Below are 23,914 nucleotides of genomic sequence, written 5' to 3' on the forward strand. Positions count from 1 at the left end.
GATGAGGACGGCCTGCTTTCCCTCATCCTGCAGGAACTTGATGGAGTCAGAGAGTTCTATCAGAGCCGTTTCGGTGGAGTGGCCAGGGCGAAACCCAGATTGCTGGGGATGCAAGATGTTATGGTTCTCCACAAATGCTTTCTGATAAGGAACCGCATGCTGAGACTATCGGCCTGAATAGGGGGGGAAGAGTCTTAGCATCCTTATCCAATTCATTTGTAGGGCATGATCGAGAGTTTCACGGAGTGTCATTTGAAAAGAATTTGTCGGATCTTGCTCCAATTTCATGCATGTCCCTTCATCTTGTAAATGATTCATAACACTAGTTTCATAAAACTTTGTGTCATCACAATCAGGGCGCCTCCCTTATCTGCCTTCTGGAAAGTGAGATCTGGATTGTCTATTAATCCTTATAAGGTTCTCCATTCTTTGTTAAAAAAAATTGCAATGAGTTCCACTGGTGAAATTAATTCTGTTTATTTCAGTCTGCATTACTCTTTCAAACGCATCGATAGTTTTATGCGACACTGGGACGCACAAATTACTCTTGGCTCTGAATTCTTTTACTTCTTGAGATCCTTCCATGTATGTTGTTGGTTGTACCACATTCAAAAAATACTTTAATCTTAACGTACGGAGGAACTTAAAAATGGCTACTTCTGTTTCTTGTAGATTGCTTTTATATACTGGAACAAATGACGTACCTTTATTCAACAGTGACAGTTGTGCAACAGTCAATTCGCGACTTGAGATGTTCAACACTAGGTTGTCTTGGTCTTGCTCCTTGTGGGATCACTTGCCTAAACCTTCGCTGTGAGGAGCCTAGTTCACCAGGAGGACTGCTGCTGATTCCAAAACTCACCTCCATTCCTCGCCGCACCCGCTTCGCGGGTGCCGCTTCGCTGCGTGGGGACAGAGACAGTGGAATCCGCCTGAAGGAGTGGTGGTCTGTGGTCAGAGGTTGCACCAGGGCTGCGAGCGTGTTAGCAGGGACTCCATCTCCCAGGAGTCCCTGCCCGACCGACATCTAACACCTGGTCCGCTCTCCCTGTTGCTCCGCCCGTAACCCCGCCCTATATAATCGATCTAGCTTTCCGCTGCGCGGGAGCGCCCAGGGCTAAGCCCGGGCAAAGGGCGGGCCGTTTGAGGCCGTTATAGAACGGAAGAGACCGGGACCGGGCCACCCCCCTTGGTGCTTGAGCTTCTGATCTATCCTCACCGTGATACTTGGGGATAATGATCGCCAGAGAGACTCGTAGCAAAACCACGCTGACAGCCGGACCAGCCAAAGGTACTTTGCACACATATTTCGTCAAAGCTGGCTCCCTGTTTATTGATGAAATCACTGTCCTAGAAATACGTATCTCACAAGAAATAGAGTGGGTTAGGAGATCATCTATGGGAACGATAGCACAGGCACGGACCCCAGAGAATAGACTTGAACGTATACTCTCAGTCACTGGGGAAATTGGGGATGGTGGAGTAACCGGGAGCCCCAACACATTAAATCCAAATAGCTCTACTGCCAATATGAGGGAGGAAGGAACTAGTATACAAGAATCCCAGATTCGACTCACTTTATGTAGTTCCCGGCTACAATCCGCCCAACCCCCTATTCCGGCCATTGAGGAAGATAATACCCCTGTCACCGATAAGGAAAGCCGTGTAACACAGGGACAACGGGAGGGAGCTATTTCAAAGAGAAAAAGAGGGGCTCATAATCCAGGGGGACGCAAGGCTAAACTTGCGAAGCATAACCAGGGACCTGGGAATAATACGAGAGATGTACCCACAATAAGTTGTTCTGTGCAAAATAAATCCCATGAGGTATTTGCTATAAATCCAGATCTGCAGCTAATATATCTAGAGAACCCCTGCCCTAGCATAAACACAGAGGAGGATATAACCTTGCATAATATTGGCGCTCTTATGAGGGCTTTACTAAGCCCCATTGAGGCTCGTCCGATAAAGATTGAGGCAAGGTTAGTGATTATAGAAAAAGCTACTGCTCAACTAGCTGACACACTTAAGTCCGGTAATAGGACAGACAAGGGTAGAGGGAGAACCATGACTAACGAGGGAATATTTCTACCCCCCCCTAGAGGGAGCAAATCCACAAGTGATACCCCCACAACCGCAGCTTGTGGTCTTACCTCCGGTAGCCTCACAGTCCACCGTGGGGACACCTACCATTACTCTGGTAGAGACCAAAACACACCCATACAACTTCTCCCCCCGAAAATTAAAAAGCCTAGGCCAGTGCATCTACCCCCAGAGGCGGCCCTTACACAGTCATCTTAGCAGGGGTGCCAGAGCTTAAGCAGGATTCCAAAGAACCAGTGGCAGCACTAAGAAACAAGGTTGTTAATTGGCTTATCACTAATAGACCTCTCCCGCGAGGAGTATTTGCTGATGTACGCATGATAAGAAGGGTTCCATGGCTGGGCAATTCAAGAAAAACCATTAATGGTGACTGTGTGCTGATTAACTTTAGGGATCCTAGGTCAGTTTCCCACATATGCTCCTGGTCGCATCATGACCAAGGCACGTCAATCCAGCCGCTACCATTGTCATTCTTTTATCCACCGCAGACTTTCGGGGGTGAGGGGGATGGATGGCAAACTGTTCCTAGGAGGGGTGGGGGATGGGGTGCTAGAGAGTGTGGGGATCCTTACTCTCATGGCGTCCAGCAGCCTGTTTATTTTCCGACATTTAACAGGTTTAGTTCGCTGGACATGGTGGATTGACAAAGCAAGGCGAGTGGGGGGGGGGGGTGGTCACCAGCTCACCTAAGAGTCCTAAGAGGAGAAAGGGTACCCCAGTTGGTCAAACGTCAAATTCCCCCAAGGTAGTTCAGTCCGACATGCTCAGTGTTGTTAAGGACCTCGAGTCACGGCCAATAGGCCCCCCACCTTGTATTAAGATACCTATAGCTGATAGTGAGGAATCCCGACAAAACATTAGATCTATGGCCACCTTGGGTGAAAATACCCCCACAGATCCCAATGAAATAAGCAGTCCTTTACATCTAAAGATACTGTCCTGGAACGTGGCCGGTCTCGGAACAAGCTGGATTCCCCAGAATGGGTCTCCTTTGTGGAAGATAATGATATCTGTATGTTCCAAGAAACCTGGGCGAGAGAGGAGTACTCCCGCCCGGGTTTTGCAGCATTCTCAGTGGCAGCCAGGTGGGGGGGGGGGGTCGTGGTCGTCCATCAGGAGGCCTTATCATCTGGGTGGCAACGGATCTGGGGTGCTCTGCTACACGAATCATCACCCATTCTGAGGACATCCTCGGCGTGATACTGGAATGGTCAAATTCATCCAGGCTCGCCTTGGTTAATGTCTGTTCAAGGCCGGTTAATATCACTCAAGAATCGAGGACGATGGATGAACTTTCAGCCTTCCTCGATAACATTTCCCCGGATATACCCTTCGTGGTGGGGGGAGACCTGAACTCTCAATTTGAGCCTCTACCGGGCTTAGTGGATGGACCCTCTTTAGACGAGGATGCCGTTTGGTTGGTTCCTCCCATACATGCTACCCCACCTAGAGCTTGGACACCCCTTGCGGTCCAGGTCACCGCCCTAACATTTAAGTACGGTCTGCGGGCCTGTAATGGCCGTGTAAACTCTGATATCCCTCCAAAGTGGACGTATAATAAACAGGGTAGGGAATCAAGAATAGATTATATTTTGGTCCAACTCTCCCAGTAGTCGCTAATTATTGACTTCAAGGTAATTACAAGGGAGGATAGTGACCACAATGCGCTCCAGTTACAATATAAGATCCCGGGTTTAACGGGAACAAGGGTCATTGCAGGTTCTCGGTCCACGGGGTTGGTCCTTACGTCTAATAGAAGGAGAATTAGATGGGAAAAGCTTGCCACTAATCAAAGGAAAGTCGCAGAATTATACTCCAGGGTAATCCCCATATTTGACGTAGTGAGTACATTAACGGGAAATCCCATCGCCAAAGACCATCATGAGTTATTGCGTTTGGCGAACGATGACTTGATAAAGTCTCTGGCTGAAGTCCTCTTCTGTCCACTTAAGAAGGGGGGGGGGTCCACAAATCGCCAGACCTGGTACAATGTTGCTTGCCGTATGGCGAAATTAGACCTTTTAAACGCCATTAAGGAAGGCAATAGCCGAGCTCAGATCAAGGCTAGGAGAAGGGAGTATAAGCGTTTGATCTTTAATGCTAAGATCGAGTGGGATCAGGAGAAGTGGGAGGACCTTACTAAATCACTAGCCAATAGGGACTCTCGCAAATTCTGGAGAATTGTAAACACTGGTTCAGAATATCTTCCATCGGCCATAGAACCTAACATCTCAGCTGAAGCTTGGAAGGAGCATTTCTGGTCCCTTTATAGGGTAGAGGCTGGGGCCCCCGGCGAATTACTACCCGCTGTAACATCATGTCATTCTGGAGACCATTTTACGGTGACTGAAATTAGAGCAGCGATTTCTGCCCTACCCCTTGGCAAGGCTCCGGGTTTGGACGGCCTCCCCGGGGATCTCTTTAAACAGGAACCAGATGTTTGGGCCCCATATCTAGTGTCCATGTTTAATGCTATTCTGGGGGGCATGGAGGTGCCTAGTACTTGGCTGGGCGCAGAGATTGTGCCGGTCTTTAAAACGGGGTCACCTCCGCTCCCAGCCAACTACAGGCCCATTAGCCTTATAGATGTCTCCCAAAAGCTCTTTGGAAGGCTGATTCTTGATCGCCTCCAAACTTGGATTGATGATTTCTCCATCCTTAGCCCCTACCAGGCAGGTTTTAGGAAGGGGGTTTCGACTACGGACCAGGTGTTCCGCTTGAACCTTATTTACTGGAAGACCGCAATAATCGAGGGTGGCAGCTTGTACACGGTTTTCGTGGACTTGCGTGCTGCCTTCGACTTAGTTCCAAGAGTAAGACTCTGGTCCGTCTTGGCGGACCTGGCCATACCGCAAGACATCCTTTCAATTTAGATAAGATTGCATTTGGGAAATTTCTCACGTGTGAGGTGCGGTTGGAATGGGGTACTCACGGATAGATTCCCGGTTGACAGGGGGGGTAAGACAGGGTTGTGACCTCGCTCCGACCCTGTTTTGCCTCTTTGTCAACGGGGTTATCGACCACCTGTTGAGGGTGGCCGATACTGATGCACCAAAACTCCATGGCAGCAGGGTGCCCGCTATCATGTTTGCGGATGACACCCTGCTGCTGTCCAAGTCCCCCATGGGAATCCAACAAATTTTAGATGGATTTTCGACCTTCTGTACTGAGAGGGGTCTAGAGATTAATGCAACGAAGACGAAATATATGATTTTCAATCCTCCAAATTCCACCCGGCCCAACCCCACCATAGGTACTCAGAAGTTGGAGAGGGTATCTACATTTGAGTATTTGGGGGTCACCATTAATCAAACAATGTCCTGGGACACCCACCGCAACAAGGCCAATATGAGACTGGTTCAATTAACTGGAGGTATCTGTAGGTTGAGGAATACTTCGTCCTTCAAACCCTTGACACCAGCCCTACAAATTTATAAAATGCAAGCGCGTGGGGCAGTAGTATACGGCGGGGAACTGTGGGGCCACACCTCCACCCAGAACTTACTAGTTACTGAAAATAATTTTATTAGGCAGCTTGCAGCCCTTCCAACAAGTACACCCCTTTTGCCGTAGAGGTTGGACCTGGGACTGAGACCCATTAGTGAAGAGCTGGCACTTAAACCGCTGACCTTCTGGCGTCGTTTGTGGGCTAGGCCAGAACTTGCAACATACAGGTCTGAACTACAAGAGATTCTAACTCTGCCAAAAGCCGCTATTATCCCATGGCTAACCTATGTGAAAAAAACATGTGAGAATCTGGGACGGCCGGACCTTTGGCTAGATCCAGAGAGTGCGTGTTGTAGGATCCCTAGGAAACTCCTGGTAAAAGAATTTTATGAATTTAAATTATCAAAACTTATAGGGGCTATAAAGGAGGGGTCTCTTACTAACTCACTTGTTAAAACGAAAGATGTGTACCACCAAGAGAGAGTTCTTGACAATATTAGTCCGGTCTTGACCAGAAAATTGTTCCTTCAGAGGAGACACAGCTCACTCCCACTTAGATCATACACAAAGCAGTGGTCCAATCCCCCCTCATCAGAGCAATGCTCTCTATGCACCCAATCCTGGGAGGATGACCTACATATGATCTTTTTCTGTAAAGCATACCGTAGACCCAGAAATTACTGGCTTGTTCCCCTTCTTAAGAACCTGGGTCTTAGGCATTATCTACATGCATACAGAGTGTTAAAAACAGATCTCTCGCCCCCGGTTGTGTTTGCGGTAGCTAAATTTTAAGTGCAATGTGGCACATTTGAGCAAGTCATATAAAGCAGATTGAGGCTGGGGATAATAGAACTATTGAATGAATTGTATTTTGTAACTCGTTATTTATACTTCTGCTCAAAATGTTATGTGTTATTTTTTATCTGAATGTTAATTCTTTTTTAAATGTTTTTATTGTTTTATATCTTTTATGATCTAAATGGTCGAAATAAAGATTATAAAAAAAAAAAAAAAAAGATACGGGTTTCTCTTTCTTCCTCTGTTTCGTTGCCCCCTCCTTGTTTTCTGATTGTGGAGCATTGTTGGCCGCTGGGCTTATGGACAAAAAAGTCGCTTTTTGAGTTTTGTTGCCTGGCACGCTCTTGGTTTGTTGATTTGACGTACTTGCCAATGGTGTTCTGTTGTGTACAACATCGGAGTCCGAAACCACACTTTCTTGCGAGGAACTAGTGTTAGCTCTTGGTTGTTGCCACTTTCTTTGATTATATACCTCCGCCCATGTGTACACTTCTTCAAGTAAGCCAGTAAGCACGAACCCTCCTGAGGCGGAAGCCGGGAGATTTAGCCTGTTGTTTTAAAACTTTGATTGTCACTATTGCTGATTTTAAGACCACTTACTTTATTATTTCATCAGGACTCTGCCCTTGAAAGCACCGCACAGCCGATTAAGCGCTGGTCGCGGACACTTCCAAAACGCACTCTTCCCGCCGAGGAGACGTGAGGCCATGCCCACTTTGAGGCCACGCCCCCTCCCCTCTGGGTTTAAAAGCGCCGATTCCCTGCGCCCACTGCCAGTAAGCACGAACCCTCCTGAGGCGGAAGCCGGGAGATTTAGCCTGTTTTAAAACTTTGATTGTCACTATTGCTGATTTTAAGAGCACTTACTTTATTATTTCATCAGGACTCTGCCCTTGAAAGCACCGCACAGCCGATTAAGCGCTGGTCGCGGACACTTTCAAAACGCACTCTTGCCGCCGGGGAGACGTGAGGCCACGCCCACTTTGAGGCCACGCCCCCTCCCCTCTGGGTTTAAAAGCGCCGATTCCCTGCGCCCACTGCCAGTAAGCACGAACCCTCCTGAGGCGGAAGCCAGGAGATTTAGCCTGTTTTAAAAATTTTGATTGTCACTATTGCTGATTTTAAGAGCACTTACTTTATTATTTCATCAGGACTCTGCCCTTGAAAGCACCGCACAGCCGATTAAGCGCTGGTCGCGGACACTTCCAAAACGCACTCTTCCCGCCGAGGAGACGTGAGGCCACGCCCCCTCCCCTCTGGGTTTAAAAGCGCCGATTCCCTGCGTCCACTGCCAGTAAGCACGAACCCTCCTGAGGCGGAAGCCGGGAGATTTAGCCTGTTGTTTTAAAAATTTTGATTGTCACTATTGCTGATTTTAAGAGCACTTACTTTATTATTTCATCAGGACTCTGCCCTTGAAAGCACCGCACAGCCGATTAAGCGCTGGTCGCGGACACTTCCAAAACGCACTCTTCCCGCCGAGGAGACGTGAGGCCATGCCCACTTTGAGGCCACGCCCCCTCCCCTCTGGGTTTAAAAGCGCCGATTCCCTGCGCCCACTGCCAGTAAGCACGAACCCTCCTGAGGCGGAAGCCGGGAGATTTAGCCTGTTTTAAAAATTTTGATTGTCACTATTGCTGATTTTAAGAGCACTTACTTTATTATTTCCTCAGGACTCTGCCCTTGAAAGCACCGCACAGCCGATTAAGCGCTGGTCGCGGACACTTCCAAAACGCACTCTTCCTGCCACGCCCTTTCTGAGGCCACGCCCATCTGAGGCCACGCCCTCTACGAGGCCACGCCCTCTACGAGGCCACGCCCACTTGAGGCCACGCCCCCAGGCTTCCCCCTCCCTATTTCAGAATGTGCTTACACCGTACGCGCAGCGGACGGGCGCAGCGGGCGCGCCTAAGGCAAGCCCTTCTGCGCCCGTCATCGCCACAACATCGCCATTCGCCAGTCCCCCTGGTCTAACCGTGCCCCAGATGCCCTTACGGTACAACCGAGAAGAACTCCTTGCCGTGAATCACAGACAAAGATGTTCTGATGTGACAGGCGTCCTTGGCAACTCGAAACTCCAGTGCAACTCTTGCCACATTATTACTGACAGCCCAAATCGCGTTCGGGGAAACCGAGGCACTACCACCACCTCGCCCCTTACGATACTTCAACTTAACGTCAGGTCACTCACGCTCATATTGGATGAAAACCCAGACATCCTCTTTCTTTGCGAAACGTGGCTACGAGATGGCGCTTCTGCCATTCCCAACCTTACGCTCCCAGACTAGTATCATTTGGCCACCTTAAATCGCGATACACGAGGCGGTGGCATCGCGGTAATTTATAAGAAGCATTTCACCTGCTCATTTATTAAAGAAGCTCTCCCTGATTGTGAATGCGCCCAATTTAAAATTACCACAAGCCCACAATTCACAATGTCGGGTCTATATATCTACCGCCCACCTGGCCCTGCTTCCAGGTTCATTGACGCCCTGCTCGAGGTGTCTACCGCACTTATAACCAAATCTGCCAACTTTACTATTCTGGGCGACCTCAACCTGCATTTTGACATATCCAATGATCACACTATTACTAATCTTCTTACTGATCTCTCGGCATTGCAGCTTAACTCCCTCATCCAGGCTCCCACCCACCTAGCCGGGCATACTCTGGACCCGGTCTTTACCAACATCCAAGAGGCAGTCACAGAAGTCCCCATATTTATGGGATGGACGGACCATTATCTCATCAAACTAACCGTCCCAGTTCCAGGACGTCAGCACAAAACCGAATCCAACCGCCGCCTTAAAAGACCATGGCACAAACTTTCCACCCCTATTTTCCATGAAACCCTAGGAGTATTTCATCGGGAAGCCAATCAAGACATTGACACGACCTATACCTCCTTCAATAACTGGATCACAGGTGGACTTGACACTCTCATTCCAGCCAAATTGACCAAAGGACGGTCCACACCATCTAACCCTTGGTACAATGACACCCTTAAAGCCTTGCGCAAGGAATGCAAAAGAGCCGAGCGTCAATGGAGAAAAGACTTTGACTGTCAGGATAAAGTTAACTATTTATCCAAACTTAAAATATATCAAAAAGCCATCCGTACTGCCCGCGCTGCTTTCTATGCTGACAAAATCAGCTCTAACCCAAATCCAGCTAAAATGATTTTCAAACTAGTCAAAGAACTTCAGAGTCCTAGGTCACCCTCTCCCAAAATTGCATCCATTGAACAATGCGAACAGCTTGCCACATATTTTGTAGAGAAAGTCCAGAATATCTACAAAACCTTTTCGCAGCATCCTCTTCACCCTGGTGAACCCACCAACCTTACCTCCAATATCACCCCTCTCACCCAAATCCCGGCTATCTCTGCTATCGACCTAATCAAACTCTGCAAAAAAGTGAAATCTGGCTCCCCTGGGGATCCTATGAGCCCTTCTCATTTTCTGGACTCACTTGACTTTTTCCTACCCCCCATGATCGAAACACTCAATCTTTCCTTCTCATCCGCCACTGTACCTACAGCCTGGAAACAGGCTTGGGTATCACCCATTATCAAAAAACCCTCCCTGGATCCTTCGAAGCCAGAAAACTTCCGACCTATATCCCTTCTCCCCTGGATGTCTAAAATAGCAGAAGCCCACGTCAACGGCATTCTCTCCAAACATGTGGACCTAAATGGCATCCTGGACCCATCCCAAAATGGTTTCAGACCGGGCCACAGCACGGAATCTGCCCTGTTGGCCACCACCGAATATCTCCGGACGATTTTAGATTCCGGTCAGAGTGCTGCGCTGATCCTTCTTGATCTCAGCGCAGCCTTTGATACGGTATCCCACGACATTCTTCTTAAACGTCTGGAGATGGCCGGTGTGTCTGGCCTTGCTTTAACCTGGTTCCGCTCCTTTCTCAAGGACAGATCCTTTCGGGTGTCAGCCCCCCCTTTCCTCTCAAAACCTTATCCCATAACACAGGGAGTTCCACAGGGCTCAGCGTTGAGCCCCTCCCTTTTCAACTTATACGTTCAGCCTCTTGCGGAAGTGGCCAAAGAGTGGGGGCTTACTTTAGTATCGTATGCCGATGACACCCAGTTGGTCGTCACCCTCACTGAAAGCCCTTCCATCGCGGCGTCCAGGTTCAGAAATGGCCTGGCAGCAGTGGCACAATGGATGACGGACAATTATCTACAACTGAACTCCGGGAAAACCGAGGTGCTCCTCCTTGGCAGAAACACCAGCCATTGGAACGAGCACTGGTGGCCGTCATCCCTTGGTACCACCCCACTCCCTAAATCCTGTGTCAAAAATCTGGGAGTCTGGATGGACGCCACTCTCAGCCTCCAGACACATACCAAAAAGGTGGCAGCCACTTGTATAGGTCTTCTGAGAAATCTTAGGCCCATACTTGGCTTTTTCGATCCGAAGGTTCGCCAGTTGATTGTCCAGGCAACTATCTTATCACGCCTGGACTACGCGAACGTCCTCCTCCTAGGTGCAAACAAAGCAGAAACTGCTAGATTTCAACGAGTGCAAAATGCGGCGGCAAGAACGTTGGTCGGTCTTCCCCGCAGATGCTCAGCCAGAGCCACCATCCGCAAACTCCACTGGCTGCCCGTTGAAAACAGAGTAAAATTCAAAGCCCTCATCACGATCTTTAAAATCTTCAAACAGGGAAGCCCCACTCTCCTACAAAACCTCATCTGCCCCTATGTTCCTAGCCGTGAGTTGCGCTCCTCCAACCAGCTCCTTCTGAATGTACCTCGAATAAAGCTCTGTCGCACTGGAGGTCGCTCCTTCAAGGTCCTGAGACCCAAGCTGTGGAACGCTCTACCTCTTCACGTACGTTCCATAGACAGCCTTTCTGCCTTCCGTAAGGCAATCAAGACCCTCCTATTTCCTTCCGACTAGTGCTGCTCCCCTTTCCCCCCCCCTTCCTCTTCCTGGTAGGTTCTGTGACTTCTCTCAGCGCCGGGACGCCCCATTGCTGGGGCAGCTGTTGCGCTTTACCAAACCCCAAAAAAAAAAAAAAAAAAAGTTTATAATCTATCGTATCGCGACGGTATTTTTTGATCTTTCTTTCTTGTATCTCTTTTGCGTACCTTTCGAGTTTTTGGTTAATATCATCCAGTGTCTCTTTCACATCTTCATGTTTATCTAGTTCTTTTTTAATTCCTGATAATTCTTCCTCTAAGTTTTTTAGAATGTTCGATAGTTCTTCCACAATCAATAGAATAAGGTCCAGTGAACATTTATTTCAAATCTGATACCACTTTTCTAGGATGGTTTTATTATTTTTACGTAGCATTGGTTTCAATGCAATCCTTAATCCCCTTGGGATGCATTTATTTTTATGATAGTTTATTAGTGTCGTGGCATGCAATGATTGATTTCTCTCTTGCTGACATATTCCAATTGTTTTATCAACTGATTCACAGTGCTAATTTGTGGACTGAATGCTCTGGTTTCTTGTATTAAGCCATACATTTCTTCTGCCTCTTCCGTCAAATATGCTAGTGTTTCTGCTTTATTTATGGTGATTTGTGCTATTTCTTCCAAAAACATTTTAGTGTCGTTGGTGCACTTCGAATGGGGCAGATAAAAAGATATAATTACACTTAATGTTCACAAGTAAGTGCGGTGGCGTTTGATAGGGGGAACATTTGGTTAAAATTCTAGAACAATGTGGTAGACTGTCCGTTAGAATGCCCACATGTTAGGGTAGTAGATGCAACTTATCAACAGCATTCAAACTGATTGAATCGTGATTTAAACTGCCCAGGAGTGAACATTTGTAGCTACACGTATATCATTGATTTATGATTGAGTTGTATTCATGACAATGAACCACATGGTGCTAATGAAAAAAAGACTGTTGGACACTATATGATGATGATGATGTTGAAATGTTCTATCAGGTTGAATTGATCTGGTATTTCTTGTATTTTTCCTTTAGACCCCTGATGAAGGGTCGAGATGCGACCCGAAATGCATTGGGTCTTGTAAAGAGAATTTAATTCTCCTAAAATGATGACGGAATCATGAATTGAATGATTTATCAAATGATTAATGAATGAATAAATTCATGGAATAATCACAACGATCACTATATTGGATTCTTTATGTTTAAATCATTGAACGAAGAAAAGAAACGTAGTGTTTCAAGATAAAGTGCACACATCCCAGAGACGGGCTCATCCGACCCATGTAGTTTTGTTCCTTGTGGTAAAGACACATTAGTTAGATGCCGAAAATCTAGGGTGGTGCTTGTACAATCCACCAGAAGACTGGGGGATGCAGTCACAGAGCCTACCATATGGCCGGTGCTGAGAAGCATCAGAAAATGTTGGTATTCCAGAAGATGTAACTGAGTCAATAGAGGGGGGGGGGGGGGGGGGGGGGTAGTTAGAAAATGGAACTGAAGGCTTGGGAGTTAGCCATCATGCCTGCGAAAACAACCACCTCCAACAATAGCCTAGCAAGAAGAAAAGATTGCAAATTGTGTTTGAGGGCCAGGAGGAAAGAAAAATAGTTGTAACAGACAGAAGGAAATGGAAAACAATACCAATCAAAGGGAAAAAATCTAAGAAACAGGGGAAATGACAAGTGAAAAGTAAAGCAGTGTGTGGCGAAGGGGGAAGAAGGGAAATAGAAATCACAGGGTGCATATTTACCGCTTGTCATGTGCGAGACTTTTGCCATCTTCTTGAGTACACCATCCATGCGTGACTGCGTGTTATCCATCTCGTGTGCAAAGTCATCGAGCATCCTGCAAAAAGGAAAGAAACAGTAGTAAAGGAGAGTAGGCCCTAGGAGACCAGTATACAACTGAATTAACCAGGCAGGGTAAAGATCTGCACAAACACAACACTATTGTAGTGCACAGAATGCACCCTTTTCATCTCTGTACCCTGCAGAACATATCTTGGAAGGATAGTATTTGATATGATATGCCGTTTATATTGCGCACAGCTACTCGAGGATAGTACCTCCCCTTATTTTGCAGCCTGTACTGGAAGGATGGAATCTCACTTCACATTGCAATGTTAGTGTTGGAAGGACAGCACTTTGATTCTCCATGGTCCATAATACTTGAAGATGTGAATTCCCATTCAGCAGTGTCACAGGGGGGCGGTTCTCATTCATACTTCTCTCACTATTAGGTTTTGTGGTTAAGAAAGGCACATACAGTCTGAACATAGACTATTTTCTACACAAAGTATGCTCATTTTCTTACCAGTCTAAATTTTTTTTTTTTTTTTTTAATTTTAAAGGCTGGTTTTTGCCAAATTCACTTTTTTGTCTAAATATTTTCCCCACCCTAGTTCCCCAGGCCCTAAACTAACTATTTACCTACTTCAAAATGGATAGCTCACAGACCCGGAAAATGGCTGATGACAGGATCTGAAACGTAGGTAGTAAATAGTGGGGGCTCGGGCATGTGTCGAGGCCGGTGTCAGTTTATGAAGAGGACAGGTACAGGATGCATGCAAAGTAAGCAATACCAAAATAATGTAATACAGATTGGAGCAAACACCCCAAGTTCTTTTGGAAATATATTTAAGAGAGAAGACCATGCAGCAGGGTTATGGATGACTGCACTGCCTGGACAAGTCACAGTAAAGTAATAGGTTATTGTCCACCTCAAATGGCCAGCTGCAAAATGACCATAAATAAACTTGTTTAATACAGGGGTATGAGAGGCAACAGTCCAAGGGTTTTCTAGTATAAAGTAAATACAACAATTCAGAAGAGACAAAGAGAAGCTTCACGTCGTTGTTTAGTATTCCTTTGATTTTTATTCACGATGTGCTCTTGATACAAAGCAGCCAACGCGTTTCGCCCAAACAAAAGGCTTCTTCAGGGCACATTAAATAGAGAGCCAGCGCCTCCTACGCGAGTATTCGTAAGGTGGAGATTCAGGTACAGAATGGTATTGGAGTTTGGAGAGTGTAAACAAAAGCCTCTCAGGTAGTAAGATTAGAGTATTCTTGAGAAGAATGTATAGGAGACTCAAATTTCTTTCCTATGTGCACATCCGCGGTAAGGATGCTGAGTTTTGTCAAGTTGAGGTTCGATCAGAGTACGGGCCAATAGTGCCAATTCGTCGTAGTCAAAACTTGAAGAAATTCGAGTCTCCTATACATTCTTTTGGAAATACCCTGATGAAAGTTTCAGGCCAGCAGCTTTCAGAAAGAAGGGTTCGTGTTCTTATGATAGTTGTTGTTGCAGTCTTAGCGCTGGATACTGCACGGCAAATGTAAAAGGAGAAATGTACAACAGAGGCCTTGTTTCAAAGGAATGAATGCAGTTCAAACCAACAAACACAGCAGAAGAAGGAGTGTGTTCATCAGGGAACCCCCAGAATAGGACATCAGGATTTCCACTTGCCTAGACACGACTCAGCAAAACCGGCCCATTAGTGACCACTCCGCCATACCCAATAATCTGGTATATACACCATGTCTGCCTTCTAACTTGGAGGGCAAGCCCTCTCTGGGAGAACATGTCTCCCATGCCCATTAGGCGGACAATTAAAATCAAAATTTACTCAAAATAGAATTACTTCTCTTCTCTAACTTTCTACTATGATTACTTGATAAATGCAATTCACTCTGCAGGTTTTCAAATTGTTGATTTTGCGGAAATCCTTAAGGTTCCCACTAAACAGCGGACCCAACTTTGAAAACCACATTAGTAATATAGCCAAAGGATAATTTTCAACTCAAACTTCTCAGAATCTGTGAACCCTTCCTACCACCAAGTGAGAGGAAAAATGCTAAGCAATCCCTTGTACTATTTCACCTTGACTGGGACAACGATCTCACTGGATCACCAAAAAACTGAGAATCCTACTCCATTAAAGGCTGCCTTGAATGCTGTTGCCCGGTTTGTCTCCAGCTCATATACACAAAAAGTGATGGGAATAATGCTTTCAAATAGGCTAACCACTGGCAATCGCTATGGGTAGCATTCCAACTGACCGTTTTTCGCATATTGTGCTAATTTAGGCAGAATACTGTCCCTGCTGTTCACTCAACTGCCAAGTATTAATTCCTTCACCTTTTGTGTTTGATGTAATGCTTTCCAGCTAGGTTTGTTCTGTAAGTTGTCATATGTATGCCCGGAAGTGGGTCCTTGCTTGTGTGCCAGAGGATCCAAGCTGTACCTCACTGGCGAGGCCTAGCAAGGCCAAAAACTGTCTGGGGTTGCTTGGGTTCCCCTAATTAGTGGGGCTCCCCAGGCAGTTCTGGATGGACTGTTCCCATGAGTAGCACAGTCAGTACGGTTCTGAATAAGATGGGTCTCTTTCTAGACTGGCACAGTGGTTGAAAAACAATGGGTAGGTATGCTACCCAGAGCGATTGCCAGCGGGTATTTGAAAGTATTACTCTCATCGCTTCTATTGTGTTTGTTGTATCAAACGCACACATATGTAACACACAGACCCTTGCCGTCGTAAAATTGCTTCCAGTTGAGGCCAGATGAACTTATATAACTGCCTGTTTAACCTACAAGTGGCTAAGATGCTATACCTCTCTCTGAAACTCAGGGGCTCCCGCTCGGTGAGAAGCAAAGTTAACTGTCTACCGAGGAATAGCTTTAAGAAAACATCCTCCACTGGTCATTACTGCTCTGATCATGCACCTAAGATATGGAACTCTCTGCCAGTATCACTTATACTGCCCAACTTGCAGTTTCTTTAAAACACGCCCTGTTCTGAAATCACATCTTCTCAAGAAATAGTTTGATACTTGTATTCTTTTTTCCGTACGACTGTGGCAACTATAGTCTCCTCAATTCTCTTTTTCCAAAATGTTACCCTAAAAACCTAGGAATTGTTTTATCATCAGGAGATGCATATTTTCCTAACTGCATTTCTGACTTTTATTGTTATATTTCTTGTAATAGCAATGCAGTTGAAACTGCTACCTCACACTGCACCTACTAATTTCTGTTACAAATTAGTGGGAATGTATTATTGTATATATAATTAGTGGTAATAGACAGTTAATGTGAGGCACTAGGATGCCCTTGGGGCCTTGTTTGAGCTTTATAAAACATTGAAAAGTATAAAATGGAATCAAATAAAAACACTGATCACAGCAAGTGAAGGCAACAAGGGCACAGAGTGGGCAGAATGACACTGTAGAGACTTCAAGAGGCTAGGGTGACCTAGATTGAGTCTATGAGACCATTTCTTTTTTTTTAGCAGCGGCAGAGTAGTGTACTGGACACTGGAACACTTGCAAGAACATGCCACAAATAGGCAGGGGTAGAGGCACACCAGGTCATTAATGTGGGGGAGGGGGGAGGAGTGATAGTAGCTGAAGAAATGTGCCCCAACATATCTCGTTATTTGGATGGGTTAGCCGGTGGAGAGAACTGCAGCACATGCTAACAAGTCTGCACATAAGAATATGATCTTTTATGGTGACACATAAAATAATTGGGTAAAATGTGTTGTAAAGCAGATTAAATAAAAGTCAAGTGAATGGAAATAGCTGGAACAACAGGGGGTGGATGATAAGGTGTGCAAGGGTATGCTGGATTACAGAGATATATGTCATTTGGTGGCACGACCTCCAAGGTTTTGCACAACTTTTCCCATCTCCTGAAATAATCAACTCATCAAACTCCTGATGCTGCCTAAGACTCCACCCACAATGAAAAGGTTTCAGTACTAAAGGACAGTACCACCCTAATGCTACAATGCCAATTTTAGTAGGACACCTTTCCCCTCTTCCTACAGTCACAAGCTTGACAGAGGCCATACACTCTCACTCCACAGAAGATATATTGAAGGATGGCACCCACCTCAATCTGGGTCTACTCTTGAAAGGGAGGTTTTTCCTTTTGTTCTGTAGTACTATATTGAAATGGTTACTTACCAGTAGGGTTAGTTCTGCAACCTGTGGAGTTTTCTGGATTTACACGCTGTGCACCTATTCTGCCATCTAGTGGATGGGTCCAGTATCGTGTCCTGTGTTTTTTTTGAGTGGGGGGTGTCACAACTACCATTTGGGGGTAAGTCCATCCAATGTGTGACATCAGAGAGCACCCCGGAAGTTCCTTTGCATGGTTGTCATCTTCCGATTCATTTTTCTCCTGGTGTCTGGTCTATAGAACTTTCCTTGGTTTGAAGTGTTGCTCACCTCGCCCGTTTACTTTTACCCCTCTTTCCAAGGAGGGGGGTGGGTCACATGCGATTCTTACTGGTAAGTAACCATTTTGTTTTGCAGCATGAATCCTTTTCTGGCAAAAGGGTGTCGTACCACTCTCTGTCCCACCTGTGCTTCCTTGTTTATCTGTCAACACAGTAATGTTTCATAAAGGGGTGCGGGGATGACCAAGGTGCCACCATGCAGATGTCGCAAATGGGTACGTTTGCTGGGAATGCTAGGGTTGCGCCCTTCCTGGCTGAATGTACTCTGGGGCATGTGGGTAGTTTTTCCTGCCTTTGTGTTGCATGTTTGGATAGTGTCCACTATCCATCTTGCGATCATTTCCTTAGTTACAGGCGTACCTTTGTGTACCCTGACAAAGGAGACAAAGAATGAGTTCCTTTTCTGAATTGCTTTCGTCTCTTCGTAGGTAGTACATGAGTTCTCTCACCACGTCCAAGGTGTGTAGTGCCCTTTCAGTCTGTGACTTTGGATACTAAAAGAAGGCTGGCAGTTAGATGCGTTGGTTGACTTGGAATTGTGATACCAACTTTGGTAGGAACTGCAGGTTTGTATCTAGGATGATCTTGTCCTTTTGGATTTGAAGGTATGGTTCCTGGATCGTGAGCGCTTTAAGCTCACTCAGCAGAGTGGCGCTATCGCTATTAGGAATGCTGTCGTAAGGGTTAAGAACTTCAGCTCCATCTTGTGCATTGGCTCAAGCGGTTGTCATCAGTTGTGTGAGAAATGTGTTCAGGTTCCACATGTGTGCTGCTTTTGGTGGTGCCACTCTTTGTTCCTTCAAGGAACCTTTTCACTACCGGGAGTGTGAAGGGATCGTCCCCTGTTTTTTCCCTGGTTTATGAGACTATGGTGGCCAGGTGGACCTTTAGTGATGCGTAGGTCAAGCCAGTGTCCAGTAGGTGGGTGAGGTATGTCAGCACTTTAACATGCCCTGGCCTCGTCTCTAGTTTTTTGTGGTCCCAGCACCAGTGGTTGTAAAACACTGGTGTCCTGGGAGCAGCTGTGGGTGTCCAAACTCTAGATATTCGGGAGCCACACTGCTAGATTGAGCTGGCTGGCTCTGGATGACACATTCAGTTTGGCATTGTTGACAGGTCTTGTGTTACTTTAATTTGCATGACTTTTCCTCTGAACATCTCTAGGAGGTCCGAATACCACGTCTATTTGTCCTACTGAGGGTCGATGAGGATGAGCGACGTCCCTGGTTGTCTGGTCTTCTCCAATCCCTTGGGAACAGGGGACTTGGTGGAAAGCAAAGCTGTATGCAAATCTTCCTTATCAGTTCACCAACAGGGTACTCCTCTTGGACTGGTGGTGTGGGAATCTGAACACTAAGTCTTGGCATTTTGCGATTTCTGGACTTGCAAATAGATCTATGCTTGGTGTGCCTACCGGTCTGCCCTTTATGTTCCATTTCCCCAGGAGTTGTATTGTTACTAGGGTTCCATATCTCCTGGGCTAGTCTTGACAGTGTGAACAACTTTGTTCCATCCTGTTTGTTGAGGTAGATCATTGTCATTGTGTTGTCTGTCTGGAAAAGCACTGTCTGACCCCTCATGTGCACCTAGACTACTTTCAGCGCTAGGCAGTCAGTCTTCCAGGTAATTTGTGTATTTCACTGCGTCCATAGGACTCCAGAATCTGTGGAAGTTCATATTGTCAACGTGTGCTCCCCAGTCCTTCTGGGATGCACCTGTCGTTATGGTCACTGTGGGAGCTGAGAATTTGAAGGGTCGTCCAAGCCTCAAATTTGTTGGGTTCCACCATTCTATTTCCTTTTGAGCCCTTGCTGTGACAACTACTAGATGCTCCCAATTGCCTGTGTCATGTGACCATACATTGCAGAGTGTGAGAAGTTGGCCTGGTATATGCTGGTCACTAGGTAAAGTGAAGATCCGGGCCGAGGAGGACTGATCGAGGTTGATCGCGGGAGTGTGCGAGCATGGAAATACTATAGCTCACTACCCCCCTCCCGGACCCATGATGCTAGTAACACCAACAGCATAAACATACTGAGCCCCGGATAATAGGAGGCTCCCGGGTAAAACCGTGAGTTTTACCTTTTGATCTCCACAGGTTAGGGTGCGCCTTAGAGTGTGCATACCGCCGTGGAGACTCCGTTGGTCCTGATGAAAGCTTAGCCGATTAGGCACTACATACTGAGCCCCGGATAATAGGAGGCTCCCGGGTAAAACCGTGAGTTTTACCTTTTGATCTCCACAGGTTAGGGTGCGCCTTAGAGTGTGCATACCGCCGTGGAGACTCCGTTGGTCCTGATGAAAGCTTAGCCGATTAGGCACTGTAAGCAGAAACATGTCGACCTAAAAATTGGTCAAGCCCTGGTCACCATCACTGGCCAAACCTTGCCCAATTCACGTTTTTATTGGTTTTTGATTTGCCAAGAATAAACTTGTCATTGGTTAAAATCATTCACCTTTTAATCTCACTTCCCTTCACAACCAGAAACCCGCTCCGCTGTAACACAGGCGTCGCAGCACACCAGAGAGGCATTCGGCCTCTCTGGTGGGAACCCGATGATGAAGCATGTCACCAACTAGGTTGGTGAGTGAGGGTTCTTTTAACAAATATTTTTGGTTTTTGCCCGTGCCTCTTTCTCTTTTTTGCTCCCTTCGTCACTCTTTTGTTGTTTAATTGATTTAATCTGGGGGAACAAGAGTGATAGTCCCTCACCCTCTCTTTGTTTTTGAGACACTAGGTAAAGTGGCCACCTTGCACCAGTACAATTCGACTCTTATGGTAGATAGGTTTAAGACAACCTTTTAAAGAAAGCTATCCTAGTGGTAGCTGTGGAGAGCAGCCTTCAGGCTAAGTCTCAGAGGAATGTAAAGCAGCTTGTTTTACCTTATAATCTCTTGAATCACTAAATGAAAGGACACCACACAGGTATATATATATATATATATATAAAATATATATGTATTTATTACTAGACACACTCTACTAATCTCTTTATGAGATTAGACGTCAAGGACATATGCACAAATCAACATTTCACAACAAATTAAGCACTTGTATGGCTGGGTCCCTAGGGGCGTATCAGACCATATACTAAAAAGAGGTATAAGAAGAACGACTTGAGAAGGGAGAAGGTCCAAGGTCTTCAGAAGCGCTGGGGCCTCACTAATCCACCCAAGGCAGGTAAGTAAAGGACCCACGGGAGACGCATGCAGTGTGAGAACACAGCCGCGGATCCCAATAGACTTCAATGGAGTAAGTCGCGGTTGGAATTTTAAAGTTTTAGGATACTTCGGGAGAGTCTACAAGCAAGTAACTTACAGAGTAAGTAGTTCTAGAGCCAACACACACAGGAGCACCGGAGTACTCGAGTTACCTCACCCAGGGAAGCCGGGTGCATAGGTGTCTTTTGGTGTCTGGTCGCGGCGTCGTTTTCAATGGGAGCCAAAGAAGACTTGCTGTTTGTGAAGACAGGAGAAGTGTCCGGTGGAATCCAAGGCTGGATTCTGAAGAAAGAAGACCTGAAAGCAGAGGAGACAGTGTTCAAAGTCATTTGCCAGTGACCCGGGGCCAGGAAGCTGGATGCCCACAGTAGTCGGGTGATTTCAGGTGATCATGGGTGTCTTGACTCTTCAGCCACGAGGTCCAGGAGGCGTCGACGACGACCAGGAGCTTGATTCGGAGTGTCCCACGAAGTCTGCAGCTTACTGAGGTGTCGGCAACCGGATTGGAGCCAACAAGCATTGGCAACAGCAAATCAAGTGGAAAGTGAAGGAAGTCAGCGGTGCAGACCAGCAAGGTCTGAGGGACTCACCCAGCAAGGGTAAGTCAGGGCAGGCCTAGAGCAACCAGGGGAGGCCTTTGGTTCTGTAGAAAAGTCTTCAGGAGACCCACAAGCCAACCGGCAAGGGATCGTGAAGACGCCTCGGGAGGATTCACTCACCAGGAGCCCACGGTCCCTCGGGACGAGTTAGGCCTCTGATTTTCGGAGGAAATCCTGCTGGAGGTTTGGGCCACACGTGGTCCAAAGCACAAGTCCGTAGAACGTCGTGAAGGGGTTGCACTTGACAATAGTGCACGGTACCCGGGTATTGCGGTTCCTCGTCACTCGTGGGGTCCACTCGCCTCAGCTTTGCTGGGGACTCACGATGGCCATTGAGAAGTCAGGAAATCCACTTCCGGGGCTGCAGGGACTTCGGACTCCGGCGGGAGCGGGAAAGTTTGCGACCGTTGATGCAAAGTTTTGGTGCCTGCCAAGCAGGGGAGTCACTCCTCGACTCCAAGGGAGATCTTCAGTCTTCCAAAGGTGGTGGAACGTCGAAGGTTCAGGATTCTTCTTCAGAGCGTCGTCCAGGGATATCTAGTTTGCAATGGCAAGGGTTCCCTAATTTATACCACAAGGAAGGGAGGGACTAGCTCTATGACCACTCCTATGGGAGGGTCAGGGGAGTGGGTGGCTACACCCACTTCCCTTTGTCCAGTTTCGCGCCAGAGCAGGGGCTGGTAGCCCCTGAACCGGTTTGAGCTGGCATATGCACAGAGGAGCCTACTGCTCCCCCAGTGCAGGACTTCAAAGCACTCTAGGAGTGCACCCACCCAGCCCCAATACACTAAATCCTGTCTGGAAGGTGGTTACACCTCCGTGTGACAGGATGTCTATTATTGGGCCTCCTCCACTGCGAGTTTGTCAGCAGCAGGAGGGCAGCCCAGTGTCTGTGCTGGTGGCATCCATTTTGTGATTCCAGGGCTCTTCAGGATTCTACTGTGTTTCCACAGTGAGTACAGGTCTATCCGTCTAGAAGGGTGGGATCATACTCCCACACCAGTTACTGGTGTGGGGGTATGATTCCAAAGCGTTTGACACCAAACACGACATGTTTTGATGCAGCCATCTCAATGTTAGCATTTACCGCTGGGTTATTATAATGCACTTAAGAGTATATGGTTTAACCGCATCCACAAACAGCTACAGAGAATAGACTGAGAGCTGCAGAGGGGCCCTGCTGAGGCAGAGGCACCCCCTCACATGGAAACCAAGCACCCTGCCCCCAGGATTGATAGGGCCTGCCTTAGGGGTGACTGATAGGTTTAGATGGGTGTGTAAGGTAAGATATAGGGAACCTATACCTCAGTGAGGAGTGCTAACACTACCTCACCCAGGCAGCAATAGCAGGCCTGTGGTGTCAGATTTAGTCTGCTTCCCGGGGGTGGCAGAATACATGCTTCAGCCCCTGGTAGGCCTGTGAATTACCTATGCCCTTGGTACCTAAGGTACCATACACTAGGGGCTCATAAGGTACCACAGTATCCAATCACTAGTGCATCTAATATGCACTCCAAGTTGTTTAGAGAGAACAGAGAGGCTGGGGCCCTGATTAGCAGGGACCCAGCCAGACTATAGCCAGAAACCAGTGCAAATATCAGAAAAAAAGTGGGGGCAAAATAAGTGCAGATCCTACTCTCCTACACAGAGCATTCCTATTTGCGCCGCATATGTAGTCTTGCATGCGGTATGAGGTTGATTCATGATTATATCATGCCTATCCCTTTCATGACAGTCCTCACTGTTAGAGACTGCCCCTTCTAGTATTCTAGTAGAGGCGAGTTTGCTCTGTTATTGCTGTCGGCTTATTGGAGACTTGATATACATGTGCGGATCTCAAATCCAGTGTTGACCCCAGGAACACCTTCACCTGTTCAGGAAGTGATGATCATTTCTCGTGGTTTATGGTGAACCAGAGGCAGTGTAGGGTGGTGATGACTCTTTGCACATCCTTGTGGCATTTTTCTTTTGCGTTTGTCTTTACCAGCCAATTGTACAGGTATGGGTGGACAGGTGGGCCTTTCCTTTTCAAGTGTGCTGCCACTGCTGCTAGGCATTTCATGAAGCACACTGAACTAGTAGTGTACCTTGTCCAGGACAAATCTGAGATATTTGTTGTACATCTGGTGCATTGAAATGTGTAGGTAGGTGTATTTTAGGTCTAGGGTGGCCTTATGATCTCCCTTCCTTAGGAGTGGGATTACTTCTTGAAGCGTTGCCATTGTGTTGAGTTTGAATGAACTTGTTTAGGTATTGGTGGTCTAGAATAAATCTAAGTGTCAGGTCTTGTTTTGGTACTAGAAAGTATGATGCGTAGATGCCACCACTTGCCTCCCTTGTAGGGACTTTCACTATGGTGCGTTTTTTTGTTTAAGTTCCAGGACTACTTCTTGCAACTCTGAATTTGTTCCCTAAGGATCTTGTCTTTGGAGGAACATGAAGCAGTGGTCTGATGAGTTTTATGCAGAAACCGTGTCTTCTTATGTTTAAGATCCCATTGTCTGAGGTGATTGACCTCCACTCCTGGATAAATCCTCCTTTAACCCCCCGTCAATGGTGTTATGTGC

The 23,914-nt window shown here is 46.8% G+C and overlaps 1 protein-coding gene across 1 annotated transcript in view; it reads right to left on the minus strand.

Annotated features, from left to right (window-relative positions):
• Nucleotides 1–23,914, minus strand: part of STX10 (syntaxin 10) — a 145,177-nt gene that overhangs the window by 29,183 nt on the left and 92,080 nt on the right. The window contains exon 7 of the mRNA XM_085600703.1: nt 13,034–13,128. Within this exon, the coding sequence (XP_085456829.1) occupies nt 13,034–13,128 (95 nt within the window). The remainder of the gene's footprint in view (nt 1–13,033; nt 13,129–23,914) is intronic.

The sequence above is a fragment of the Triturus cristatus genome, chromosome 4_2 (assembly GCF_964204655.1).
Source record: "Triturus cristatus chromosome 4_2, aTriCri1.1, whole genome shotgun sequence".
Lineage (NCBI taxonomy): Eukaryota > Metazoa > Chordata > Amphibia > Caudata > Salamandridae > Triturus > Triturus cristatus.